General features: G+C 39.2%; 1 protein-coding gene across 1 annotated transcript; it reads right to left on the reverse strand.

Annotated features, from left to right (window-relative positions):
* Positions 1-16411: 16411 nt before the first annotated feature.
* On the reverse strand, positions 16412-27078 carry LOC115929056 (A-agglutinin anchorage subunit-like). Its single transcript, XM_030997178.1, has 5 exons — positions 26993-27078; positions 18747-18766; positions 18085-18255; positions 17149-17526; positions 16412-16668 (listed from the first exon to the last, which is right to left on the reverse strand). The coding sequence occupies exons 1-5, from the start codon at positions 27076-27078 to the stop codon at positions 16412-16414; spliced, it is 912 nt and encodes a 303-aa protein (XP_030853038.1).
* Positions 27079-27907: the final 829 nt, after the last annotated feature.

Here is a 27907-nt window from a genome sequence, read left to right on the forward strand (position 1 = left end):
AACGGGAAGAAGAGATGAAAGGAAAGATATATAAAGGGAATATGGGCACATAGAGAGAGAAGGAGGGAGAAAGAGAGAGGGATAGAGGGGAGAGAGAGAGAAAGAGGGGGGAGGGAGGAAGAGAGAGAGAGAGAGAGAGAGTCGGGGTGTGAGATCAGAGGGAGAGGAGAAGAGATTCAAGATTCAATATTTATCTAAAACAATGCATTCATGAACAGTAACAACAAGTTCATCTTCAACAAGAATAAATTCATGAACAATAACAAGAAAAGTTATAAAGTCTTTGAAAATGTGCAAAACAGCTGGTCTGTAAAAAAGCACAGCTTGTTGAACACAGATCACCTGTACAAGAACAACAACACTTTCTTGTCTAAAGAAGTAAACTAATAATAAAATAGAATAGAATAGAAATAGAAATAGAAATAGAAATAGAAATAGAAATAGAAATAGAAATAGAAATAGAAATAGAAATAGAAATAGAAATAGAAATAGAAAATGAAAAAGAAATAGAAATAGAAATGAGGAAGGTGAATAAATGTACAATACAAGATATAAAATCATAGTTTAATTCGCTCTAACGATCGGTCGACAGAAAATACTAAATGGTCAATAAGGCAGTTCGTGGAAGTTCACATAACAATAAAGGGGCTATCTTCCCACATTCTACAAGTAACTTGTTTCATATTAATTTCATATTACTAGTATTGGTATGTTTTTATTAGTTTCTTCCGGTATATATTTAGTCTTTTCTGAAAGGAAAAAAAAATGAGAAAAGAAAACCTCATGGCAGACCATGATAAAGAATCAATCACGACTAAATGTGATAGATAATAAATTAATGTTATGCAAAGCGCTGGAAAATCCAGACAAAAGATATGAATTTTTCTAGACAATTTTATTTCTTCACCACTATATTCAGATTTTTGAATATAAGTTAACACCCCGATCGAAGCACAAAAAAGCACAAATAGAAATATATGAATGAAAGAAAGTTGGTAAGAAAACACCTGTCAAGTTGCTCACCTAGATTAGACGTCACTGGGCTCTGCTGGTTTAAAATAACGAAGATAACGTAGAAAGATAACTCCATCTGCAAATAAATCGAATAATAATAAAAAAATAGTCACATTTGTATAGCGCTTAATACATGCTTCTAAGTGCTTTACATTGCAATTATAATTACCCAGGTCATTAGATTCAATTGCTAATCAACACATGTTGATAGTCACGTTTGTATAGCGCTTAATACAATATTTCTAAGTGCCATTGCAATTATAATTACCCAGGTCATTGGATTCAATTGCTAATCAACACATGACAGTGCATACGCTCCGATTCCTGGGGAGTATTCCACCATGCGCCAATTTACAAGCGCACCCATGTCAATCAAACCACATTAACATTTAAATCCTACCGGGTATCCATTTTACACCTGTGTGGAGAGTGGCAAATGCAGATTAAAGTCTTACCAAACGACATTCATGCCGCGGTGGGACTCGAACCACGAACCATGTGATCCACAGTCCGGTGACATATTCACTAGACCACGACACCTGACTGCTAATGACTCACTGACGATTTGCACAGTGTTAAAAAAATAACATCCCCTCGGCTATTCTTGTTACCAATCAGATTCTCTTTTAGGAGTGATATATGTTTCTTGAAGAAGTATAATATCATTTTTGTTCTTCCAGCAAGCAGAATATCATTTTTCTTCTACATTGGCATGGAATACATCTTTAATACATTGTATGATAGGGGTATTAATTGTGTATCATTTATGATGTAATGAAAACCCAATGTTTGGAAACGAGCAAAGTATTTTCAGACATGTACCTTCTTCAGTGATAGAAATCGTGAAAATATTGTGTGAACAAATATTATAGTCACAAGTCATCATGTTTACATGAGCTAGGTATAGCGTCGATTATTAATTTATGTCTCACAACCACATGCAACAAAACTGAAATACCACTATGTATTTTGAGAAGCACACTCGGGAACTCGAAACCCAAGTCTAGAACTGATCTACATGAAAGTGGACCTTCTCTGGAAGTTAATGCAATTGAGATTAGAATATACTTTTTTTGGTGGACAGTTGCTAAAATCAATTTTGATTTATCATTATTGATAAACTTTTTTATATACACACTGCACTTTATAAGGGGGGGGGGGAAGCAAAATTATTAAACCAGCCTATGTATCAATGAACTAATAATATTCCACAGTAACATCAATCAAAATATCTCTGCAAATGACGATTGTTAGTTTCCTAAGCACACTTTGCTGTGGTCTAGAACCTTTCGTTCTAAACCAATAGTATTGTACAGAAGTGCTTGTGGCAGGGACGGATCCAGCCGCGGCGGCAGGGGAGGGGGTCCAATTCGTGAGAAAATATTTAGCGTTCGTTCAGGAGGGGGGGGGGGGTAGTGAGCACTATTTTGTGTTTGTCCTCGAGAAATCGCACCCCCCCCCCTTGAGCGCCAGGGGAAGGGGGCCCATCTCCAAAAAAATGTTAAATTGCGGTGTTTTTACACGTTTTTTTCCCCAGGGGGGGGGGGGGGAGGCCTCCCCCCCCCCTGGATCCGCCACTGGCTTGTGGCCTGGCAGTAGGTACAGACATCAGTTTCTTATAATACCTCATTATGGAGTACACACAAACAACAAAAATAGTCTCGTGTAAGTGTTAAATAAAGCTCCCTTTCATTATCATCTTGTCCATTCTTTTCCTTTCCTTTATACGTCCTTCTAAATTCCTGTAATCGGCCCATATGCGGGATTTTTGACAAAAGTATGATACCAACAATAGTTTTAGGACATTGGGGTTACCGAAAGCCTCAATTTGTGAATACTATCATTCATTTATTCATTTATGGATTTGTTTAGTGAAACCTACTTATTCAGGTCAAAACATCAACAAAGCTGTATTTTTCTTTATCACGATTCTTATTAAGGATATAAAACATTATAAGCATGTCAAATACATGTACAACAAAAGATACAAAAATGAATTAATGCCCGTTACACTTGAGGCATTATTTGTTTTTCTTCAAAAGACTATTTAAATAAAAAAATTGATGCAATTTGTATAAAGGTAGAGAGTAGATGGATGGTAGAAAATATAAAAGATAGGGGGAGAGTATTCAAATATAACACCTTTTTTAACATCATTTACATTATTTTCAGTCATTTTTGGTTCAAGGAATATCATTCTTTGGATTGCAAATAAATCATCTATATTTCACTTTTTGAAGAGATATAACGATTTTATTCCATTTATTTACCAGAGAAAACCTCCCACACAAGGCAAGGAACATCCTTAGTCCACTCAAAGGTAAATCAACCGTGTCGATGATTTCCTTTCAAAAATCCCTCTCTTAGATCGATATTGTCAATGGAGTTAAAGAGTTATGAAGAATATTGAGACGAATCCTGAACCTTTAAGTACTTTTTTCCCATTTGCAACCAAGGAAAGTCATCTCCTCTTTTCTCAAAATGTAAGTAACCAGTGTTTTTTTTTCCCTTTTTCACAGACTGAACTCGTTGAACTCAACTTTGGAAGTCTTCTTTCAATGATCTTCTCATTTAACGCAGAAAAATCCAAACAGAAGATCCTAGGAATCACTAAACATGAAGATGATTTTGCACGCTCTTCTGAAGAAAAACCGCTGTTATCTTGATACGTTTAGTTTGCGAAATGCTCAATGATAGCATGAGGCAAATGAGAGACAAATGTGTAATAGATGCAGCATCCTGAAATGTTGTGAGGCGTTAATCACCATGGCACCAAACTCGTATTTTTATTTATGTTCTCTTTAATGTTGTGACTGACTGCACGCGACGTATTGGTGCGATAAATGGTTATCTCTAATTGCTACGCCGCGGTCCCGCGCATCACCAAGTCCGACATCAAAACAAATAGTTACCTTAATACCTCCACCGGAATCGGTTTGGAATCAGTTTGATGGTCTGACCAACATACTTTCTTTTCAATCGACCCCCTTCTCTCTCCTTCTCTCTCTGCCTTTACATACAATTCTTCTTTCAATATTTCATATTCCCTCCTGGTTCACTAGTAGTAGTAAAAGGTAGTAATTATAGTAGTAGTGTAGTAGCTAAAGAAAACAAGAGATTATGGTAGTAGTTGTCTCATGCACCGCCAGGGGGGGGGGGGGGGGGCATCACTTGTTTTTCCACCAGTCACCTGGAGTTTCGGACCGTTAGGAACAATAAGAGGCAAGCTAGCTACTAACACTTTTCGATCGTTTTCAATGTGGATGGATTTATAGCAAAAGGTTCTTAAATGCAATTTCATTAATGCATTCTTCAGAATACAACTGTTGGCTGTCAGGGAAGAAGAGAGTAAAATCTTTTTATTACGAAACTCGAAAGAAGTCCTTCTACACGACGAAGCATTGCACGTAGAGGACCTGTTAAATAAAGCTTGAAGGTCCAATCAAATGTACTTTGATTTTGAAAAGAAACAAGAAAGTATACATTCGCGTAATAAGGAGTATTTTTTTTAAAGATGTGTAGCAGTTTAATAAGCTGCCCCGTTGGGAGGTTACTCTTCGATTTATTTCGCTAGTGTCATTTTCAGAACTCGGAAATCTTTTCAAGTAAGTAAAATCTTCAACGCCAAGAAACGCTTTGTGTCTAAACGCGCACGGCTGCATCGATAGCTACACGTAACATGCTAAAAAATACCTATCCTTTTCCCGCATATCTTGACTTCAATTCTTTTCAATTTAATTTCGATTTGTATGCACCACAGTAATTCCTTGAATGATTTTATTTATTTATAATATTTTGTCAGGGTAGCTTTTTCAGCAATAAGTAGTGGTCTTCCATGGGGCCCTGAATAAACATGAACATATTTACATTAAAAAACATAACGTTTGTACAGAACAGTCCATAGTACAGTGTACATTTAGAAAGATGTAACACATCAGTAATAGACGTGGCACAAACGAATACTCGTTTGCAAAATAATCATATATCATTAACCTAGTTCAACTGTAATACATATAAGAAAATATTGATTAAGTCGCAATTATGTGAATAATCATGAGCTGAGCAGTTCGGATAGATATAATGAGCTGTTTACAAACTACAACTTCGTTTAAAGCTTATAGGAGGGATTAAACCCTCCCCCCTGCAAGTTCACTGGACAGTTGGTTATCTCATCAACTCAGCTCTCAGTTAACATAAGAAAAAGAGGATCATGGGGGACCAATGGTCACCGATTAGGCATTGTTTAATATAGAGAGGGAGCAAGTAGCTACAAGTAGGACAGTGAGGCCTTTAAACAATCTCTTAACTGGATGGACAGAGGAAGCCATTCTCACATTATTTAACACGTTACAGTATACTTCCGTGTATTAACGAAGCATGAATAATAAATTTATAATCAGTCGTGGTGTTTCGATATATATGATATGTTCTCATTATTAATTCATAAGTGAATTCAAACTGATTGTGGTTTCCACTTTACAATTTACAAGGAATAGTTTGACCTAGTTAGTCATAGGAAACAGAAACTTGTTTCTTGTAAAGATACATGGGGTGTGGAGAGAGATAGAGAGAGAGAGACAGAGTGAGAGAGAGAGAGAGAGAGAGAGAGAGGGGGGGGGGAGTGAGAGTATGTACGTTGGTGAGAGAGACGAGGAAAGGGGAGAGCAGATGAGAGAGAACATAATTATGGACCACCTGATCGATTGAAATTACGGAATTACTGAAATGAGAAAAGACGGAGAAGAGGGAGGAGTAGCTGTATTTTTTCAAGGAAAGTTTACAAGGAACATGAAACACTGAAAAGCAAAACAAAGTTGTAGATAGAGACAAAGGCAAATATACAAACGCGAAAAGCGGGAAAAGCAAATACTTTGAAGATAGAGAAAACGAGGAGGAGCAGGAGAAAAGCAATCTAAGTATATAGACAAATATGTGGTATGGAATATGTTATGTATTCACGGTTAAAAACAAATACAACTAGAAAATTTAATTCGTCATGGGGACGAATTAGGTGGTCTGTCTTCACTTATGATAGATTTGAGAATGGGAGAAGTTATATAGACATGTAAACAATGATGATCATGATGACCATGATGATGATCATGATAGTAAAGGTGATGATGATGATGATAATGATAATGTTATATGATGATAAAAACGATAATGCTAATGATGATGATGAGCATGAGCATGATCCTGACATCTGACTGAAAGAAATGAGAACATATTAAGATAGCCTATAGTCTCAGCTACACCATACTAGAATTTTGGAGAAAACTGTTGAATAACAACCGAGATAATGGTCAAAACACATTGTCATGCAGATTCATGTTTTGAAAAAAGTGACCTCCCATAGACATAACACGCAAATATGACAAATTATGCATTGTCGTCTTTAATCGAAAATTTCACTATGATGACGTCATCCATATAAAGAAAAATGGCATATTTCTGATAGAAAATTATCTCAGCTACAATATATCGAAATCTGGGAGAAAATCGATCACCGATAAGTGAGATAATCTCAATTAAACAAAGACAAAAATAACGTCATCAACAAAATACATTTGTTTGAGTTTAGATGCCAATATGATGACTTTGTTTCACTTTGTAAGAGTCAGGGTGGTATGAAATCAGATCTCCAACTCATGCTTTCTCCAACCATGATATAAAAATTGGGGGTCGTTGCAGGCGCGGATCCAGGGGGGGGGCCGAGCGGGCCTTGGCCCCCCCCCCCCCCCGCAAAAAAAAAAAAAAAAAAAAAAAAAAAAAGAGAGAAGAAAGGAAAAGAAGGGAAAGGGAAAGAGGAGAGAAAGGGAAAGAAAAAAGAGGAAGAAGAAAAGAAAAGGGGGAAAAAGGAGATCGGGGGGGGGGGGGCGAAAGGGCCTTGCCTCCCAGGCTGTTGACCCCCCCCCCCCCCCCTCCCCCCAATCAAAAAAATAAGAGAGAAGGAAGGAAAGGGAAAGAAAAAAGGAAAAGAGGAGATACTGGCGTACCGATGGGGGGGGGGGGGGGGGCTTGGGGAAAATCAAATTCAAACGTGGTTTATTTCTAATTCCACAACGGTGGATTACAAATAATGCTGATATGACATAATTTCCGAGATTTTTCCTCACTTTTTAGTAAATTATACGTTTGTATGTGTTTGTTGGAAAATGACAAATTCCTAAATTTACAGCCAGGCAAGAAATATGATTCTTGAGATTCCTACATGTCAGTGCCCGAGGTACGGCGGGGATCGGGAGCACCGAGCCCCCCCCCCCCCCCCCCCCCACCCCCACTTTTTTGAAAAAGTATATTAAAGAGAAATAATATAGAATGAGAGCAAGAATGAAAGAATAGTTAACTGCCAGTGTTAAAAAATAATGAGGCATCAAAATATGCCCATCTGACCGTGATTAATGCCTAAAACCCCTAAGCCTCCGGGGGCTCTGCCCCCTGGATTCCACCTAGGGCCCTACGGCGGGCCCTTAGATGATCATCTGACGGTAATTTAATGCCTCAAATCCCTGATTTTTGGCGGCTCCGCCCCCTGGACCCCACGCCAAATAGTCACCTGCCAGTGTCACAAAATAATAAGGTATACAAAAAAAATGCTCATCTGACCTTAATTAAACGCCTAAAACCCCTGAGCTTCCAGTGCCGGCTCCGCCGCCTCGACCCCACCAGGGGCCCTAAGACGGGCCCCTGAATGCTTATCTGACCGCTTGCGGGGTTAGACAAGGTATCAAAATGTGTTTATCTGACCGCAGACGCGTAGCCAGGGGGGGGGGGGGGGGGGGGGGGGGGGGGGGGGGGGGGGGGGGGCGGTTCCCCCAAATCGGAAGAGGACGTAGGAAGAAAAAGGAGCAGACAAAGAATATCTTTGAAATTCAGACAAGGATTAACAGTATAGAGAACGGTACAACGCATCGGCTTCTTTCTCTAATAATTTAATGAAACGTCACAGCGTCGCGCAGGAGGGGAGGGGGGGTGGGAATGAATTCAGACAAGGATTAAAAATCGAGAACGGTACAACGAATCATCTTCTTTCTCTCATAATCTTATGAAACGCCAAAGCTTCCGCGCTTCGCGCGGGAGGGGGGAACCTGAATTCAGACGAGGATTCAGAGGCGAGAACGGTAATACGAATCTTAAATGGCTTAATGAAACGTAAAAGCTTCCGCGCTTCGCGCGGGATGGAGGGGGAACTAAATTCCGATGAGGATTATTTTCGAGAACGGTACAACGAATCGTCTTCTTTCTCTAATGATTTAATGAAAATTAAAAGCTTCCGCGCTTCGCGCGAGAGGGGGGAACCTGAATCTAGACGAGGATTAAGAGTCGAGAACTGAACAATGAATCGTCTTCTTTCTTTAATAGTTTAATGAAGCGTCAAAGCTTCCGCGCTTCGCGCAAGAGGGGGAGGGGGGAGACTGAATTAAGACAAGGATTAAGAGTCGAGAACGGTACAACGAATCGTCTTCTTTCTCTAATGATTTAATGAATCGTAAAAGCTTCCACGCTTCGCGCAGAAGGGGGAAAACTGAATTCAGACGAGGATTAAGAGTCGAGAACTGTACAACGAATCGTCTTGTTTTTCTAATGATTTAATGAAACTTAAAAGCTTCCGCGCTTCGCGCGGGGAGGAGGGGGGGAGGGAGAATCTAAATTCAGATGAGGATTATTTTCGAAAACGGTACAACGAATCGTCTTCTTTCTCTAATGATTTAAGGAAATTTAAAAGCTTCCGCGCTTCGCGCGGGAGGGGGGGGGGGGGGGGGGGAGGGGAAACCCAAATTCAGACGAGGATTAAGAGGCGAGAACGGTAATACGAATCTTTAATGGCTTAATGAAACGTAAAAGCTTCCGCGCTTCGCGCAAGAGGGGGAGGGTGGGAGACTGAATTTAGACAAGGATTAAGAGTCGAGAACGGTACAACGAATCGTCTTCTTTCTCTAATGATTTAATGAATCGTAAAAGCTTCCACGCTTCACGAGGACGGGGGAAAACTGAATTCAGACGAGGATTAAGAGTCGAGAACTCGACAACGAATCGTCTTCTTTCTCTAATAGTTTAATAAATCGTAAATTTTTTCCGCGCTCCGCGCGGGAGGGGAAAAATTAAATTCAGACGAGAATTATTTTCGAGAATGGTACAACGAATCGTCTTCTTTCTCTAATAATTTAATAAAACGTCAAAGCTTCCGCGTTTCGCGGAGGAGGGAGGGGGGGGGGAATCGCCCCTCCCTGCACCGACCCCCCCCCCGCATTACGTCACTGTTGGTCACTATTACGTACCAATATTTGGCTCGCATAATTTCAAATTTGGGCCCCCCCCCCTAAGAAATCCTGGATCCGCGCCTGGGTCGTTGGACTATCTGAAGAGCAATTTCGATTTTTAAAATGGCATGTTTTTGATCACATTTGCATTATATTGCCCATAGCAGCACGCGCAGATTTTGAACTTTGAAGCACGCTCACGGCCTTATGAAATATGAAGAGTGACTGAAATTAATGTAAATTGTCAATTACGTTAAGAGGAATCTAAATCATGTAAACATTTTGAATTTGACCTTTTCCGCACGCTGTGAGCGCGCACAACGCGCGCGGGGACACGCACGGACGGAAATTTTTGAAATGCTTAAAATGACCTGATTCGTACTCTCGTTTAATAGTTAAGTGATTTTGAGCAATTTTAAATTTTGACGCGCGCGTTTGCGCGCGTCATGACTTTTATTTGACCTTTGATGACACGACCTGTTGACCCTTAACCTGAAGTATATGTGATATGAATATTAATGAACTTTGAGTACGCATCATGAAGATATGATGGATAATGTGAATTCAAAAAATGGCGCCTGGATGACGTCACGATAGTTTGATGACCCTGAAAATCTTCCTGTCACGTCTCATGATGATTACCTATAACTGTGTCAAAATTGAGAGAAATTGGGTGGATGGATATTGAGAAATCGGTTGCACAAAAAAGTGGAGAAATAAATAAAAATAATATTCTCTATTCTGTTAAAGCGTCTCTCAAAAAAACTCTTATTTCGAAGTTTCTACATGACTGATTACAACATGCAGTAGGCAATTATCAAATTTTGGTCACATTGCAGCTCAGTCTTGCAAATTTTGTTTTCTATTTCGTATTTTTAGTTTCCTTTGTTGTAAAGGCTATATTTGTTTCCACTCCACTATACCACACAGAGCTACGTGCATTTCTACTATTTGTTACAAACACATACAAAGAAGCACGCTCGCGTGCACACGCACACACACATACGCACGCACACGCACACACACACCATATATATATATATATATATATATATATACACACTTGCACAACACACTCACCAACTCAAACATAAAGATCGTTTAAAAACTTTTTCATTTTTTTTTTTTTTTTGAGGCTGCCATTCTTGTCAAGCTTTGCTTATGAGTGCGGTCTTCTGCACTTTTCCAACAGAATAGTTCGGATAATACTTTTAATTTATGATTATATATTATGGAAATATTAAGTTTCGTTATTATATGTACATATATTATGTAAAAAAAAACATTTTGACATGAAGAAGTTATTGTTTGTTTATGTTGTATTATACTTTACATTTATATGTTCTTTGTTATTGAGTTATATTTCATATGGAAAAAATGCAGAAATATAAACAAAATCAATACTATATTTTTATTTGTGAATTCCCTCATTCAATTAAGACCAAAAAACGTCTTTAAAACATTTTTCTTTACATGGTCTATTTGTGGGTTCAATGAAAGATATTTGCGTTCCATTACAGTTTATAACTCTAATTGCTATTCCGCGGTCACACCAACTAGTACGACACCAAAACAAATAGTTACCTTACCTCCATCGGTCAAGAATCGGTCGGTTTGGAGTCAGTTTGGAATCAGTATGGTGGTCTGACTAACATATCAGTACTTTCTTTTCAATCGACCCCCTCCCGTCTCTCTCTCTCTCTCTCTCTCTCTCTCTCTCTCTCCTTCTCTCTCTGCCTTTCTATACAATTCCTCTTTTCAATCTTTCATATTCCCTCTTGGTTCACTAGTAGTAGTAGTAGTAGTAGTGTAGTAGTTCAATAAGAGATTATGGTAGTAGATGTCTCATGCACCACCGGGTGTTCTTCCACCAGGCTTCAGGAGTTTCGGACCGTTAGGAACAAGCTAGCTCCTGAAACTGCCCAAGGTTGATTTTTAAAACCTACTTTGCGATCGTTTTCAATGTGGTTGGATTAGCAAAGGGACCTTAAATGCAATTTCGTTAAAGCATTATTCGGAGTTCAACTGTTGGCTGCCTTGGAAGAAGAGGGTAAACAATTTTAATTACCAAATACGAAAGAGGTCCCTCTACTCGACGAAGCATTGTATATCGAAGACCTGTAAAATATAGCATAAAGGTCCAATTAAATGTACTTTGATTTTCAATAGAAACAAGATATAATACATTTGCATAATAAGCATTGTTGTTTTAAGGTTTGTGGCTGTCTAAACATTTGCCCCATCGACAGGCTACTCTTCGATTCATTTCGGTAGTGCCATTTTCAGAAAGGAGGTTACCGAGGGAAATTTTTTCAAGTAAACAAAATCTTCAACGCCAACAAACGCCTCGTGTCTACGCGCACGATTGCATCAATAGTGACTACACGTAACTTTATATGCTTATAATACCCATCCTTTTCCTAGCCTTTTGACAAGGCCTCGTTGACTCTGGCTAAGCGGCTGAGATGAGTCTAGATACCCGGAGTGAACGCGCGACCGAATGACGAATGTCAGGTCTGGACAATTCGCACTGGCGTTCATTCAGGTTTTCGCGATTAGTCTCTTTTTAGTCGCTCGGCGTCTATCAGGCATGTGGCCTTGTTTAAAGGCTATCCTTTTCCTGGTATCTTGACTTCAATTCAATTTAATTTAATTTCGATCTGTATGCACCACAGAATTCTACCTATGATTGTGTACCACGTACGTTACAGTGTAAGTCGGTGTATAAACTAAATATGCATGATTAATAATGGATTTCTAATCAGACGAGGCGTTTCGATATACTATATTTTAATTCATGACCAATCCATTATTGGATTAAAACTGAATATGGTTTTCACTTGATGATTGACAAGGATGCCAAGTTGGAATGGTTTTACCTATCTAGTCATAGGAAACAGAAACTCATTCTCGAAAAGATACATGGGGTGTGGAGACAGAGTGAGAGATTCAGAGTGGGAGAGAGAGAGAGAGAGAGAGAGAGTGTGTGTGTGTGTGTGTGTGAGAGAGAGAGTGAGAGAGAGAGAATGTGTGTGCGTGGGTGAGAGGGAGTTGGATAGAAAGAAAGCGCGAGAGAGAGCGCAGATTAGAGAGAACGTAATTATTGACCAGTTTTACGGAATAACGGAAATGAGAACAGAAGGAGAAGACGGGGGAGTAGTTGTATTTTGTAAAGGATTGTATACAAGAAGCATTGAAGACTGACAACAAAATGCAGTTTTAGATAGAGACAAAGGCAAAGATACAAACGAGAAAAAGGGAAGATGCAACGAATTTGAAGAGACAATAGAGAGGAGGAGTAGGGGAAAAGCAATTTAAGTTATACACAAATATCTGAAGAAGTGAGGATGAAATAAGTTTTCCCTGTCAATTTTCATTGTTTTCAATCCATTTGATAAATCGTTCACTTCATTCAATGTAGTGAAAACACCGTTTTTGGCGGAGACAGTCTTTCAATATGCTATCAAGCCATTTCATTTATCGTATCGAACACGGAATGCCGCAATTTTATCATTCGAATTCAGTCCTTCTGGCGCATGCGCCAAGATTCATTCAACTCCGTCGTTAGTAAATGAAGGGTTATCTAGGGCAGGGTCGTTCGCAGGGGTGGGGGGTTGGGGGTTCAAACCCCCTCCTTTGGTATTTTTATGTGTGTCAACCCCCCTAAAAAAAAACTAAAACCCCCCCCCTTTTTTTTTTTTTTAAATATTTTTTTAAATAAATAAATAAAAAATAATAATAATAAAAAAAAAATTATGCCCACGGCTAACGTAAAGTGACCTTACCCCCCCCCCCCCCAACGAAAAAATGTCAAATTTTCAAATTTCGAGCCAAAAAAAAAAAAAAAGTGTCCACTTACCCTGTCATACAGCCATTTTTAAACGGAGGTAGTCTCCTGGACGCTAGTGCATAGTGCACTGTATTTGGACATTAAATCGGGACTGTACTACTTGTAGCTATACTTGCGCCCTCTATATGGCCAACAATGCATTAGCGTTACCAGTTGATCCCCCATGGACCACGCAGGGAGGTCTAATCCCTCCTGGCAAAACTAGTGCAGATATTCTTTAATTTATTTATTTTTATTTCTGAGCACGAAGAATTCATGTTCTATTGAGACAGGGAAGTCACACCTTGGGTTGACAAGGGACAGACCCCCCCCCCTCCCTTTTCCCTCCCCTTCTTTTTCATAATGGTGGTACTTTAACGTTGTATCTTGTGCTGTAGTTCCTCTCCTTGAATAACTTGTTTATTATGTGCCTGTTTTGTCATCTGAGGGGCACAGTAGGGGGAATAGGACAATGCACAATAAACCGATAGCTTCTGCTGCGAACAACAGTTATATGAAAAGAGATGTCATAAATTTGATATCTTTTATAAGACTGTATGTCCTTTAACCTTCATACAAATCAGTTGCGTCTTGTTTGTGTTGTTTTAAACATTCCGTCTCTAAAATTACCTTAATTGTGGCTCTTAGCATATTAACACATGATAGACTCAAATCAATAGATTCCTCACTGCATACTAAATACTTAGCAAAGGACCCTTTTATCCAAAACAGTTGATTTTGCTTTCGTCAATATTTTAGGTTGCACACGTTTCTAAAGAAGTCCTGAAAAGTTAAAGAGATTTTGAAGAACTATTTTTGAGGAGCAAGCAATGGCGTATCCAACATAGAATCACGTCAACATCAGCCCCCTTGTTTGACTGCCCAGGAAGAAGAAGAAAAGAACTTGTTGTTTGTCTCCATCATGTGTGGCTGGTATTAAAGGAACATTCCATCTCCCCAGTCAGGAGGGAGTGACCCCCCCCCCCCTCCCCGCCCTGATAATTAATTTCTAGGTATGCCATTGCATGTTGTACGAAGTATTAAATCATATAATGAAAATTGAATTTCTAACGTTTTGCAATGAGCAAATTGTAGTACATCATGTTTAGATTAATTGCAGTATTAATGCGATAATCTTTCTTGTGTGAAGTGCTTTATTTTCGCTTTCCTTTTCTGACAATGATGCTTGGCAGTTATGTAATTTATTATTTTCTAGTGTCAAGTCTACTGATTATTATGTTTGGTATGCATTAAAACTTGTTGATATTCATAACTTTGCATTCCCCACTCTTCTTCTCTCCCTCTCACCTTCTCCCGCACGCTCTCTCTCTCTCTCTCTATCTATCTCTCCATCTCTCCTTCTATAGGTAATGTGGATGCTATTTGAACAAGCATTGCAAGTGAATTAAAAAGTTCGCAGTATATGAGAAGGAGTATTTTTTTTAATATTCAGTTCTTGGTTTCGGTAGGTATTATTGGCAAGAAATTATATATCGAGTACAAGAGGCGACATTACGTTTAAATACTATAGTATAGAGATTACAGAGGTATTGTGGGGCAAGGTTGTGTAGTAACTGGTACATCATTAACAACAAATGAAAGCTTATTCTTTATTCAATGGGCTGTCATTTAAGTGAGTGAAGAAATCCTAATGATGGTGCATTATTAGTCAGCATTCAAAACCACTCGAGCGTTTTTGCGTTAGCATCTTTCTATCCTCAACATAATTATCCTTTTATGTTAAAGAGCCCCCAACTGTACAACAATAGTAAATGTGCGAAAGTATGAGTTTAAAATTATTGTTTAAAATTGTCATTAGTTAAACAAGATTTTTTGCTTCTTCGTATACAGAGGCCCCCACCCCTGCCCCAAAACAGGTTAAAAAGAAAGAAGAAGACGGGCCCTACCCATACCCCCCCCCCCTGCTAAATCGCCGGCTGGGTCCGCCCCTGCGTATACATGCAATACTGATCGAACGATTTTCTTAACTACTTCACCAACCTGATACGTCCGATTAAAATTGTGTTCGAGAATTACACCAAGGTGTTTAGTGCCAGTTTCTAGTAATTAACCATTCATGAATATCTCAAAATTAAAAGTATTTCTTTACCGACGGGATGAAAACGATATAACTTTTTTGTCTGAGATAATAATCATTCCGTTATTTAAAAACCATTTTACTGAACTTATTATTCTGATTGTTAAATTGACTGCACTATCTTTATATCGAAATCGGAATTTAACACAGCTGTATCGACCGCATAAGGTAAGAGTTTTGTATGTGGATTAAAATTTAGATTCGAGATACCATTCATGAACATACAAAAAAGAAGTGGTCCTAGTATGGATCCTTGTGGGACTCCTCTTCGAACGGGGAGAAAGTCACTTGTTTTTCCTTTATAAAATCGCATAGCCTTCTGCCTGTTACGTAAGAATAAAACCATTCCAACTTAACTTCATCAATTCCAAAGTACGACACTTTTAACATGGGTATGTCATAGGGCATAATGCTTTTCTAAGGTCAAAGAATGCACCGACGACAAATTTACCTTCATCAAAGTTTTCATATAAAAAGTCGCATATTTCTGTTAAGCATGTTACGGCTGAGTGAGTGGGACATAAGACCTTCTGTAGAATGTTCTTTTTTTTTCTTTCACAACGCATTTAAAGCCATATAGATTTTTGGTGAGCCTCCTCCCCCCACACAATTCTTTTACTCCACTTTTTGCAAAGCAAGGTACTATTAACAGTGACCTGATGCTATGAAAAAATCACTTGCGCCGGTGTAAACAAATGAGAAGTGAATTATCTTCTACTCTTTAGTACATATTTGAATCATTTTTGCCAATCTGTGTTAATTTAATGCTTACCGAACATTTACATAGTGGATTATAAATCAACGTCTCTGCAGAATATTTAGGAGTTAAATATGTACACACTATATATTCACACTATCATTAATCACTGCACATGGCCTCTAAATGGCTATATAAGAAGGGCCGTTACTAAAGGGGGTAACATCCCTCCCCTTTCTAGCATTGTCTGCAAATCACAACGAAAACAACACATCTACTTTTTGTTCATCCCATCTTTTCTGAAATCTTTTTTTTGTATCCGTTGTCAGCCAATTTGTTTATCTGACGACTGTTTTTTTAAAAACAAAATCTCTGTAATTGGCACTTTTCAAAATATTTGTTTCCTAATTGTTGTGTTATTTCAAAATTACTATTATGCCATCCCTCACCCTCAGTTTCCAAGTGGTCTAGCAGCGCGCGTATTTATAGCTACGTGCTCTCTAGAAACAGTCCTAATCTTCAAGAAGTGCCGAATAGAATTTAGCTCCGGTTCGCCTTTCAAAAGCGAATGTAGAAGTCGCCAGACATTCTTCGCCGAGCAAGCACAAACCCTCGCAGGCGATGAAAGTATAACACGAGCAACGGACATCGGTAAGACACAACTGACTGCATTCCATGATGGACGAAACCGTGTATGATGACAGAACATAGGCATCGATGAGGGCGACATTGCTGGCCAGTAGTCGGAAGTTTTTGAAGCTCGTGTGACCTGTTTCAAAGGTTATAAAGTTAAAGATTAAAAAAAAATATGAGTTTCATTTTTAACCAATTTATTGTGAATTAGTGATAAAGTAAAGAGCTGCAATGAATTATAACCCTTCAGACAAATGTTTTGTCGCTGAACATTTAGGTTGTAGGGTTATACCCAGAGGCGCTGTAATGAATGTAACGGGTAAATGTATCTACATCCCAGTAATGACACACGAGGCGTTATTGTTACTGCGTCAGTGATTTGTGTGGTCTTTGACGCGCAGTGTTCAGATAGGGACACCGTACAATCAGTCAATGCAAATATTAGGTTTAATTAGCGTAGTATAGGTTGGCGTTGTGTCGACCTATACTACGCTAATTAAACCTAATATTTGCATTGACTGATTGTACGGTGTCCCTATAAAGACATAGCCCATGTTAACAGGTGTGTGTAGGTGGGCTAGGGGTGACTGCAACGCATTAAAACAAAATCATTTACCTCTGTCCCGAGAAGAGGAGGGACGTGTAGCCGACGACAATGCCTGGGTTGTGTGCGTTGACGTTGTTGCAGGAATGGTGTCGGTTGCCTGTTCAGAAGTAAGTGAAGCAGCATCTGTTGATCCTTGCTGTGTTGTTGACGTTGATGATGCATGTGAGGTTGGTGTTGTTGATACTGGACTGCTTTTTGTCTCACTGATCGCATCTCCGGTGGTTGACGAAGGTTGCGTAGAGCCCCTCGTTGTTACAATATTGTCAGTCTGAGTAGTGGAACTGGATGTATCGGATGACGTCATTTGATTTGGTGTGGTTTGGGTTGAACCTTCGGGAGAAGTGACAGCGCCTGGTGTTGTTTGCTGCACAGAACTCGTTTGGAAACCTGTTGACGTTGAAGTATAAATAGCGAGATAGTTTCGATGAAAAGGATGACAAATCTCAAAATAAAAGATGAAGATTAGGCATAAACGTTTTCCTTGGAATCCGTCAGTAAAATAATTTGTTGATCATCAATGACTTGCATTGAGGCAGAAACAAAATTTGCTTCGAAATATCCAAGACAACTACGTATATCTTGGATGCAATGAATAAACTGAATGTAAGAGCTTTTCTGTATACAACTGTAAAAACACATGAAAACCCACGGAAATTGAATTGAATCAACTGATATTGTTAAAACTGCTATGGATCATCAGTATATATTCACCTCCTTCTTTCTCGCAGATATAATGGTGCTTGTGACCACCATCACAACTGTTATCATCCACTTTCCATTTGTATGAATTTTTTGGTTCTATAGCGACACACTTCTCTCCTGCATCGAAAATCTCTGAACTCTCTGAACTACCTGAACTATCTGCGAATTTGGAGTAGGTCAGACTCGAACCGTCAAGCCAAGTCAGACTGGATAATACACCTATCCAATGCTTTTCCTTATTACTTTCACCAGATGGTATGTTATTCTGCATGAAGTTTTGTTCTTCCTGTGATCCTATGTAGACAAGATGCATTCCAAGGTCCTCGCAGGACGATTTCGACGAGACGAAGTTTAACTTGCTTTCTGAGAAATAATAACATGACCCTTCATTCTCACCTTGACCAGAATTACAAGCTGCAATTGAATGAGAGGCAGGGAAACAAAAAGACGAGAATGGGAAGAAAAAATTAATATCAGTTGCTTATAAAGATCGGTCGCCAGAAATATCAAACCATCATTTTGTCAATTAGTTGAAGTTTACATATTTATATAGGGGCTTTTTTCCCTTAGAAGAAGAAGAACAATATGGCAGGTCGTGATAAAGAATTAACTACAAGATTTGATGGATGCTATATTACTATTATACAAGGAGCTCGAAAATCCAGACAAAATATCGCCGGGAAAGTTAGTACAAATTATTTAGATAATATGTAGTAAAGTATTTTATTGTGAACAAAAACTATGTATTTTCTTTACAATAGTGTAATCGGCTTCTATTTGTTGTCACCACTATATTTGACGTTTGAATGTAAATAATCATCCCAATCGAGGCACACACGAAATCAATGTGATAGAAATATATAGATGAAAGAAAGGTGATAAGAAGACACCCATCAAATACTCACCTTGATTAGCAGTCACTGGGCTGTATTGGATTAATATAACGAAGGTAACGAAGAAAGATAACTCCATCTGCATAGATATAAAATAATTATATTAATAAAAGTCACTTTTGTGTAGCGCTTAATACTACGTTTCTAAGCGCGTTACATTATAATTATCATCACCCCGATCATTGGATTCAATTGCTAATCAACACATGGTAGTCCACGCGCTCCGCTTCCTGGGGAGTATTCCGCCGGGCGCCAATTTACAAGACTAGCGCACGCATGCCAATCCAACCACATTAACATTAAAATCCTACCGGGTACCCATTTAACACCTGGGTGGAGAGTGGCAAGTGTAGATTAAAGTCTTGCCAAAGTATGCATTAGTGCCGAGGTGGGACTCGGACCGCAAACCGTGTGACCCATAGTCCGGTGACATATCCACTAGACCACGATACCTCTACTAATGACTGACTGAGGACTAGTGGCCGAAAGCTCTTACCATAATGATCTGTATTATTATCATGATGTTATGATTGTAGGCCCTATATAAAATAGGGGGAAATGGTTGTATTACTCTGGAATAAGAATGAGGAAATATGCAAGAACGATACTTTCCAATAATTCAATTCAGATATTACACTTTAGCAACAAAGAGAACATTTATATATTTTTTTGATAAATATGCGCTTTTCTTATATTTTTAGAGTTTCAAATATGATTTTGGAAAACAAAACATTAATTCAACTAGGCCTATGCCACATGAATAAGGTTTTCCCTATGAATACAAATACATACCTCGAACTAATTGGTGTCTTGCAACTCACTGACCCTCAATATACTACCACTAAAGTGTATCCTCTCGCTTGAACGAGCTTCAGTTCAAATGCATTCTCATGAAGACGTCAACATTTATATATATCAAATCAGTGCCGACAGGTATGACATGACTTCCATCATTTAATTGATTGGGGGCCTAATACACGTAATCATAGTCATTGATACAGGGGTGATGTTGAAAATCTGGTTTTAATTGATTAAATTATGCTTTCCATGCATTACATTCATGATTCTGACCCACATTTACATTATTATACCAGTGATAAATCCCGCGCCTGACGTCAAGATCGGTGCAGGCAGTATTTGGTCGACTCATTCTTTGTACGCTATTTTATGTTTCGTACATTATTTTGACCCACATGACATCAGTGGTAAATCCCACTATGGTAGGCGGCCCTTTGTTAGCTAATCCATAAAGTATTAACGTTTTATCTAGAGCGCCTATTCTGATCACCATGGCACAGTTCGATACAATAGTTATTCCGAGAGGATTCGCTCGGAATACCATGCAAAAATTCGATATATTCGTAATCATGTTCTTCAATCAATGCAGAGGGGATAGACATTTTCCATCGATCATGTGATAGTAATGGGGGATAAACCTCTTTGAGGTGATGATGAAAGGAAAAGTAAAATGAACCTGAAATTGATATTGGTTTTCTCTTATAGATTGCAATGCACTATTTCTGAAGGTTAGCATTGGCGTTACCATTTGTCGATAAACAAGGGGGAATCCGCGAAATGTACCAGTAAAAACCACTGGTAATGAAAGATTTTTCATGTATTTCATGCATGACACTCCTAAAAGTAGGTATTCATTGATTTTAAAAACTAACTTTATTTTCATTATTGCAAAGTTGAAACTTTGATGCGACAAGGTTATCGAAATTCAATGCTTGGAAACATTCGAAGTAATGATTATTATAAATTACAAAACGCTTAAATACAGCCCTGGCATAGCACCTGGAGAGCTCTCCGAACGCTGCTGAGATGTGTGAGATCACAGTATAGACATGATTTGCACAAGCAGACGATGACCCTTGACATCTCACACATTTTCAGTGCCTGTGTTTTCATCTTCTCTTGAGTTCCTTCTCTTACTTCACTACCGTCAGGCTAAATGTATAATCTTTTGCCTCACTCTAAACCCCGCGCATGGTTTTATTTTGATGACAAATGCAGCGATACAAAAACATAGGAATCTGTCGCTCGTAAACAAAATAAGACGCCATTGTATATTCAGCTGCACACACCGCTGTATGTTCGGCGTTTCAAGAGGGAACAAATGCCGTTCCGGGTTTTTTTAATTTGAAAGTCTGGTTTCTTTGATTGTTAATTAACCCATATTCTGTGTATTTACAAGAAAAATATTTTATTTATCAGAATCGGATTATATCCCCTTTTATATACACTAAACTCATTATAATTTGACAAATAATAGCTTTGCACCTATGTTCATTTTTTATGGGATGTCGTCTACTTGGGCAGTATTGGTCCATATAGTGACTTCATTAAAACATCGTTATTTTTCCGGCGAATCTCTCGTATATCCCAGCTGCTATGGAAGTGGTTGTATTTATATTTTTATAAATCACCCGATATGCAGTTGACCTAAAACTTGTACGATGGCCATCTGTTAGCTTACCGGTTTCTAGTGATACAATAGTTGACATATTTGTGATTTTCTTTGAATTTCACCGTTAAAAGGGTTTACTTCGAATCATCGAGTCATCGCGTCGGATTGGTTGGTCATTTTTTAACCCGACCTTTTGTAAAAACATGCCCCTTTATTCACGAAATGTCGAGGGTAATATTTGTGAAACAAACCCTCCTCATCTACAAATGGTCTGGTCCGATTTACCTGACACTACGTGTGAAAACCCTACGGCAAATCTACGAAAGATCGCGTGACCTTCCGCTTTCGTTCCCCGAAAGGTCGTGTAACGCGACTACCCGACCGGACGCGATGACCTGATGATTCAAAGTAAGACCCTTTAAAGCGATTATGTGAAATGTGTCCGGTACGACTTAAATCATTTGTCAATTTACTTCACTCAGCCAAAACCTAGAAATATCACGATCATGGTCGTTGATTCATGGTAATGATACGACAAGAAGGTAATAATCAACGGTTTATCTCCATCTTTTTTTTCTCTTCATTTTGCCGAAATAATAGAGGTGTTATGGTCCAGTGGATAAGTCTCCGGAGCTGTGAACTACAAGGTACGGGGCTCGAGTCCCTGCCATAACACAAACATAAATCTACATTCGCCACACTCCTCACAGCTTGGTGAATGGTACCTCGAACGATTATTCCTGCCGGCAGCCGGAGTTATAAGCTAGGGTTTTAGTTTTCAAAGCCCCTTTGAAGCGCATAGCTGAAAGCCCCACTGTCCTACATGTAGCTACTTGCTCCCTCTATATATAACACTTCCCCAAACGGCGCCTGTTGGTCCCCCATGATCCTCTATTTCTTATCTTATTTGAGAGCTCAGTTGATGAGATAGACATAGTCAGTGACCTCGGTGTGTGGTTTAATCCCTCCTGGCAAAACTAGTGCAGATAAGCTTTATCATATCCCATATACTAAGAATCTTGCAATCTGATTGGTCTATACGAGGTCACATGATCAATGATAGATAAGTACTATCTCTCTGCGATAGGACTTTTGTATAGTAATTTTTTGCTGCGGCCCCACTTCCCCATTGAATACGCATAGCAAAGTAATATGCGAAATGTCAATGTCACTGTCAAAATGAGCGCGCATCGACTTTATTACATGTGTGCATGTTGTGCTTTGTAAATTCTAGCTGAAGCTAATTACTGTCTGCAGAATCAGTTCTTTTAAATATGTAAAATTCACTTAAAATAGATCTTATTGCCAATGTGGGATATAAAACAAATATTAACCTCCTTTACTTGGGCAATGGATACAAACTATCATCGGTTCGGTGATCTCGGGGCTATAACCATCATCCCTCGCCTTGCGGCTCGGGATGATAGTAGCCCCGAGAACACCTCGTCAATGATAGTTTGTATCCATTACCCTCGTACTCGAATAATATTTGCTTACTGTGTCATCCGCTTTACAAGAACGGAATATCATTACTATCCATAATAGGTGAACAGTTTTATCCGTATGAGATATATCCTACGGAATTTTCACCCTCCCCTCCAACTATTATGCCTGAATTACATTTGCCCCGGGCGCCGTACGATAAATTAGTCTATAATTTTCTGTGCGATTTCGGGGGCATTGTAGGAGGCTACGGGCTACGATGTTTGTTTTTAAAATATCTACGAGCACCGTGCCATTTCTTGTATTGGCCCTCGGGGGCAGGCCAATTCTTACAGAGGCTGCTTGGAGAGTGTACGGAAATCGTGAAATTTCAATGCAGTAGCCATGCAGTAGCCGTGCAGTCTTCGCAACCTTGGCGCGGAAATCGTACGGAGTCCGTCCAGCTTCCGTGCAAAGGTCCGCGGAGAAGGCGCGGTGACCATGCAGCCGCCGTGCCGTTTTAAGCGTTTTTTTGCCTAAATTTTCACCGAAAGATCGTGCGTTTGCTGCACGATCAGTGCAAGTCCTCCGCGTGATGCCCACCACGGGCTTACGATGTTTCAAAATTGTATAACTTTCTGCGAAACAAAATCGTAGCGGCCGCGGAGCCCGCGAATCCGGACGAAAATCTCACTGTCGCCTCCTGCCTCCGTACGGAGGCCGCACGGAAAAGGAGATATGGGCTGGATACGGGCTCCGTATATTAATCGCAGGCCAAGTGTAATCCACCTACCACACATAATGTCATGAGTGAAAAAATGAAGATTAATGATTCGCCAAAGGACGTTAGATTTTACTGACATTTTTTTTGCAAATAGATGGCCAGGTTTTACTATGCATACGCCGGCTTCGATACGCCACTGCACTGGTTAGTTGCATACCGTTATAAATATTTAACACATTGCCAGAGAACATTTAGTGTCGAGGTAGGACTCCAACCGCAAACCATGTGATCCAAAGTCCGGTGACATATCCACTAGGCCACGACGATTACTCTACTAACGAATCACTGAGCATTAGTGGACGAAACCGCTTACCATTTATTTATAATGGTATTACTCTGGATTAAGAATAAGGAAATGTACACGAACAATACCTTCCGAATGATTCACTTCAGATTTTACACTCTAGAGAGCAACGAAGAGGATGTTTTTCATATTCATGATATGTGTTTTTCTTATAACTTTAGAGTTTCAAATATGATTTTGTAAAAAAAACCCATTAATTTATGTATGACATATGAATATAATCTTGTTAATAAATCAAATTACATACCTCGACCTAATAGGTGTCTTGCAATTCACCAAACCTCGATACTACCAATAAAGTGTATCCTCTCGCTTGGACGAGCTTCAGTTCAAATTCATTCTCATAAAACCCTCAACAAGTATGACATGGATTCCATCATAATTGATTGAGGCCTAGTACACATAATCATATTCTTTGGTACCGGAATTATGTTAAAACTCTGGTCTAATTGATTATGATTTTTCATCAATTACTTTCATGATTCTGACCCACATTTTCAAATATCATGACATCAGTGATGAACCCCACTAGACGATGGTAGACGCTTTGTTAGCTAATCTATCAGGTATAAATTTGTTATCCAGAGAATCCATTGTGGTTATCATGGCAACGTTCGATATAACAGTTATTGGACGATGCGCTCTGAATACCACGGAAAAGCTCGTAATCAAGTTCTTCAATCATTGTAGAGGGGATAGACATTTTTATCGATCATCTAATAGTAATTGGGGATGAACCTCTTTGAGGTGAAGATGAAAAGTGAAATGAACCTGAAATTGATATTGGTTTCGTTTCTAGAATGCAATGCACTATTTCTGAAGGTTAGCATTGGCGTTACCATTAGTCGATAAACAAGGGGGATCCGCGAAATGTACCAGTAAAAGCCACTGGTCATTATATACTGTTTATGTACTTCATGCTTGTATGACACTCCTTAAAAAAGCTTACTTCGAATCATCGGGTCATCGCGTCGGGTCGGGTGGTCGCTTTACCTGACCTTTTGTGAAAACATGCCCCTTTATTCACGAAATGTCGGGGGTAATATTTGTGAAAAAAACCCTAAATTCTCATCTAAAAATGGTCTGGTCCAACTTACCCAACACTTTTTGTGAAAACCCTACAGCAAATCTACGAAAGATAGCGTAACCTCCCGCTTTCGTTTCACGAAAGGTCGTGTAACACGACCACCCGACCAGACGCGATGACCTGATGATTCGTAGTGAGCCTTTAAAAGCGATTCTGTGAAGTGTGTCCTGTACGACTTAAATTTTGTATCCATTTACTTAATCTAAAAACTAAAAATGTCGTGATAATATAACCATGGATTTAATATGGCAATGATACCAAATGGTGGTAATAATCCATGGTTTATCTCAAGCTTTTTATTTCATTTTATTATTTTTTGCCGAAATAGAGGAGTTTGTGGTCCAGTGGATTGTTCTGCGGAACTGTGAACCACAATGAACGGGGTTCGAATCCCTTCCTTCACACTGCCGTCCTTTGACAAGACGTTACTCTACATTTGCAACATTCCACCCAAGTGAGGTAAATGGGTACCTGGTAGGATTATTCCTTTAATGTACTGTGCGCTAATAACAGATGAAGTTCGAAGCCAAAGCTTTAGGGTAATAATTTCCATGATGTGTTATGCGCTGTACAAGAACGGATTATTATTATTATTAATAGGTGAAAATTCTTATTCGTTTGGGACACATTTTAAGTAATTGACTACCCCCCCCCCCCCCTCCCCCCTACCGTGGTTTTATCTAGCAGGTAACCATCTTCCACGCAGGACATTAGTTTGTATTGACATTTTTGTCTTCGTCATAATAATTTGGCAAATGGGGTATACTGTACGTACGCCGGTTTCGATACGCTTCTGCACTGGTATGTATACCGGTTAGTGAAAGAAACATAGAGGGGAGAGAGAAAGACAGGCAGACAGAAAAAAAAAGAGGAGAGGAGAGAAGAGAGAGTGAGAGAGAGAGAGAGACACACAGAGAGACAGAGAGAATGACACACAGAGAGAGACAGACAGAAACAGAAGAGAGAGGAGACATAGAGAGAGAGGAGGGAGAAAGAGAGAGAGAGAGAGGGGGAGATAGAGAGAGAGAGAGAGAAAGAGAGAGATAGTGAGAGAGCGAGGGCAAGGGAGGAAAAAAAAGAGAGAGAGAGAACGCGAGAGAAATAGAGATAGAGAGAGAGAGAGAGAGAATGAGAGAGGGCGGGGGGCAAATGGGAATGGGGGTTGTTGTGATCGCAAAGTTTAACAATTTTTGCATTATGACGTAATAATCATTTACAATGAAACTTTGAGGAGTGAATGCGCGCGCATCAAATTATCACTATTGTTTTGACAACGAGCTGCATATAAGTAGCTAGTCCAGAATCTGCACGGTCCTTTATAATTTCCCTACACACTTGATTCAAGCCGTCGAAGATGGCGATATCAACAAACTAATAATTATGCTCACCAGCCCAGCCGTTGAGTTCAAATTTATCTTGACATGGTAAAGGATAGGAAAAATAAATATGGAATTTCACCAAACCGAAATAATGGCTCTGATCAGCAATAATCAAAATGGCACAGAAAAGAACATCCAGGCTGAGAAAAATACACTCGGAAGTTGCATAAATTGAACGCTTTTTAAACACCTTATATTACTAGTTTCTCTCGTAGCCATTAGGATTTGGCTCCAAACACCGTCAGGTATATGGGTAAGAGATATTGTGATTTAAATGCAGTATTGTCATTAATCATCATCATCATCAGCAGCAGCAGCATCATCATCATCATTATCAACATAATCATCATTAGTATCATCATTATCATCATCATTTAATTTATATTTATTTATTTATTTAACGAACAGGATAATGATATCATGGGCGTAAATCCTTACGTAATACCTATTGTTCAGGGGGGGGTGAATGAATAGATCACCCCCCCCCCCCCCCTGAACAATATGTATCAATTGCAGGTTTACGCCCGTGAATGATATTATCGGGCAAAATGATATTTGATAAAGATATTTGTTGTTTTGTTGGAAACTACGAGGTGAATAACAGTAGGCAGAACCAAAAATAAAGAAGAAGTGAACACTGCCGGGGCAGGGCTGGAATTGCAGTCACCTCGCCCCCTCCCCCGCGAATTCTGAAAATACTGATTAGGGCTAGTATAGGGCAACTGTCACTTCGAGTGGTCGGGCAGCTGATGGGTACGCCTCTTTTGTAACCTGTAATATCCTGCCTGAAACATCATGTTTCAATGACAAAATTACATGAAAGCACGAATTTGTTTTCTTTTGGATTTTAACAGACGCATCGGAAGGCTTACGTAACTACGACGGAGTTCTCTGGGAACTCTGCGGCTATGACCCCGTAGCGGGAACGCCCCGTGACTCCATGTTCCCCGTCTACCATCTCGAGAGTGCCACCGTGCACCGAGGGGAGGCACACAGGACACGGTTCAGGAAAAGGTTTAGCTTTCTTTGGACGCAGATGATTGGTCCACCTAACTCTGTTCTCTGTCTTATTGCATCCTACTACCTATAAACAGGGGTTCGCTACCGTGACTATAAATGAACTAGGTATGCCGACTTTTCTTACTTTTATCCACTTTTATTCCGGATAACTAGTACATATGTATAGTGATCGGGGGAAGGGGAAATAGGTGATCTTACTTTTAAAAATCTTTTGCATGATGCAGGTTTTTTTCTTTCTCAATGATATTCAATAGTTAATAAACATCTAAAGAAACTGCACGACCGTGACGTCACGGTAACTTCTGACTTTACTTTCATCGGGTGCATGCAAATCTTTACCGAAGACAAAAAGAAGAAGAAAGAAATGAGAAGAGAGAAAAGAGAGTCATGGGAAATCACAAATTGTACAAGGATTTCACACCCGGGATCGGTCACGAACTCTTTCAAGAAGATATAAGAGAAAGCTAAAACTAGAAGTTTTCCGAGCATGAGATACAAGTTATTTGCCATCATCAAAGATGTATTCACCATTCGACATAAGGTCTTCTCTTTTGTTTGTTAAGGTATCTTTTCTGGATCATGTATGAAACAATTACTAGGCTATAGTACAGATTAGGAGGCACGTACCTCGATATCAATTGGATTTGTATGCTAAAAACGAATAAATTAGACAATTCTAGTAAAAATGTGTCACATAAACAAATATTGTCGTTAAAATAAAGGAGTGTTTTACTGACCCAATCTGTATTTCCCCGTTATATTCTTTT

This window comes from Strongylocentrotus purpuratus, unplaced genomic scaffold (assembly GCF_000002235.5).
Source record: "Strongylocentrotus purpuratus isolate Spur 01 unplaced genomic scaffold, Spur_5.0 spur5_scaffold_4, whole genome shotgun sequence".
Taxonomy (NCBI): domain Eukaryota; kingdom Metazoa; phylum Echinodermata; class Echinoidea; order Camarodonta; family Strongylocentrotidae; genus Strongylocentrotus; species Strongylocentrotus purpuratus.

What these genes read in the sequence shown, in the direction of transcription:
- LOC115929056 (XM_030997178.1), bottom strand. Translation starts at nt 27,078, where the DNA reads ATGGTAGACGGGGAACATGGAGTCACGGGGCGTTCCCGCTACGGGGTC. An exon ending in CCCAGTGACTGCTAATCAAG is followed by an intron (nt 18,256 to 18,746) that starts GTGAGTATTTGA and finishes ATTCAATTGCAG; the next exon opens with CTTGTAATTCTGGTCAAGGT. An exon ending in TAACATACCATCTGGTGAAA is followed by an intron (nt 17,527 to 18,084) that starts GTAATAAGGAAA and finishes CAACGTCAACAG; the next exon opens with GTTTCCAAACGAGTTCTGTG.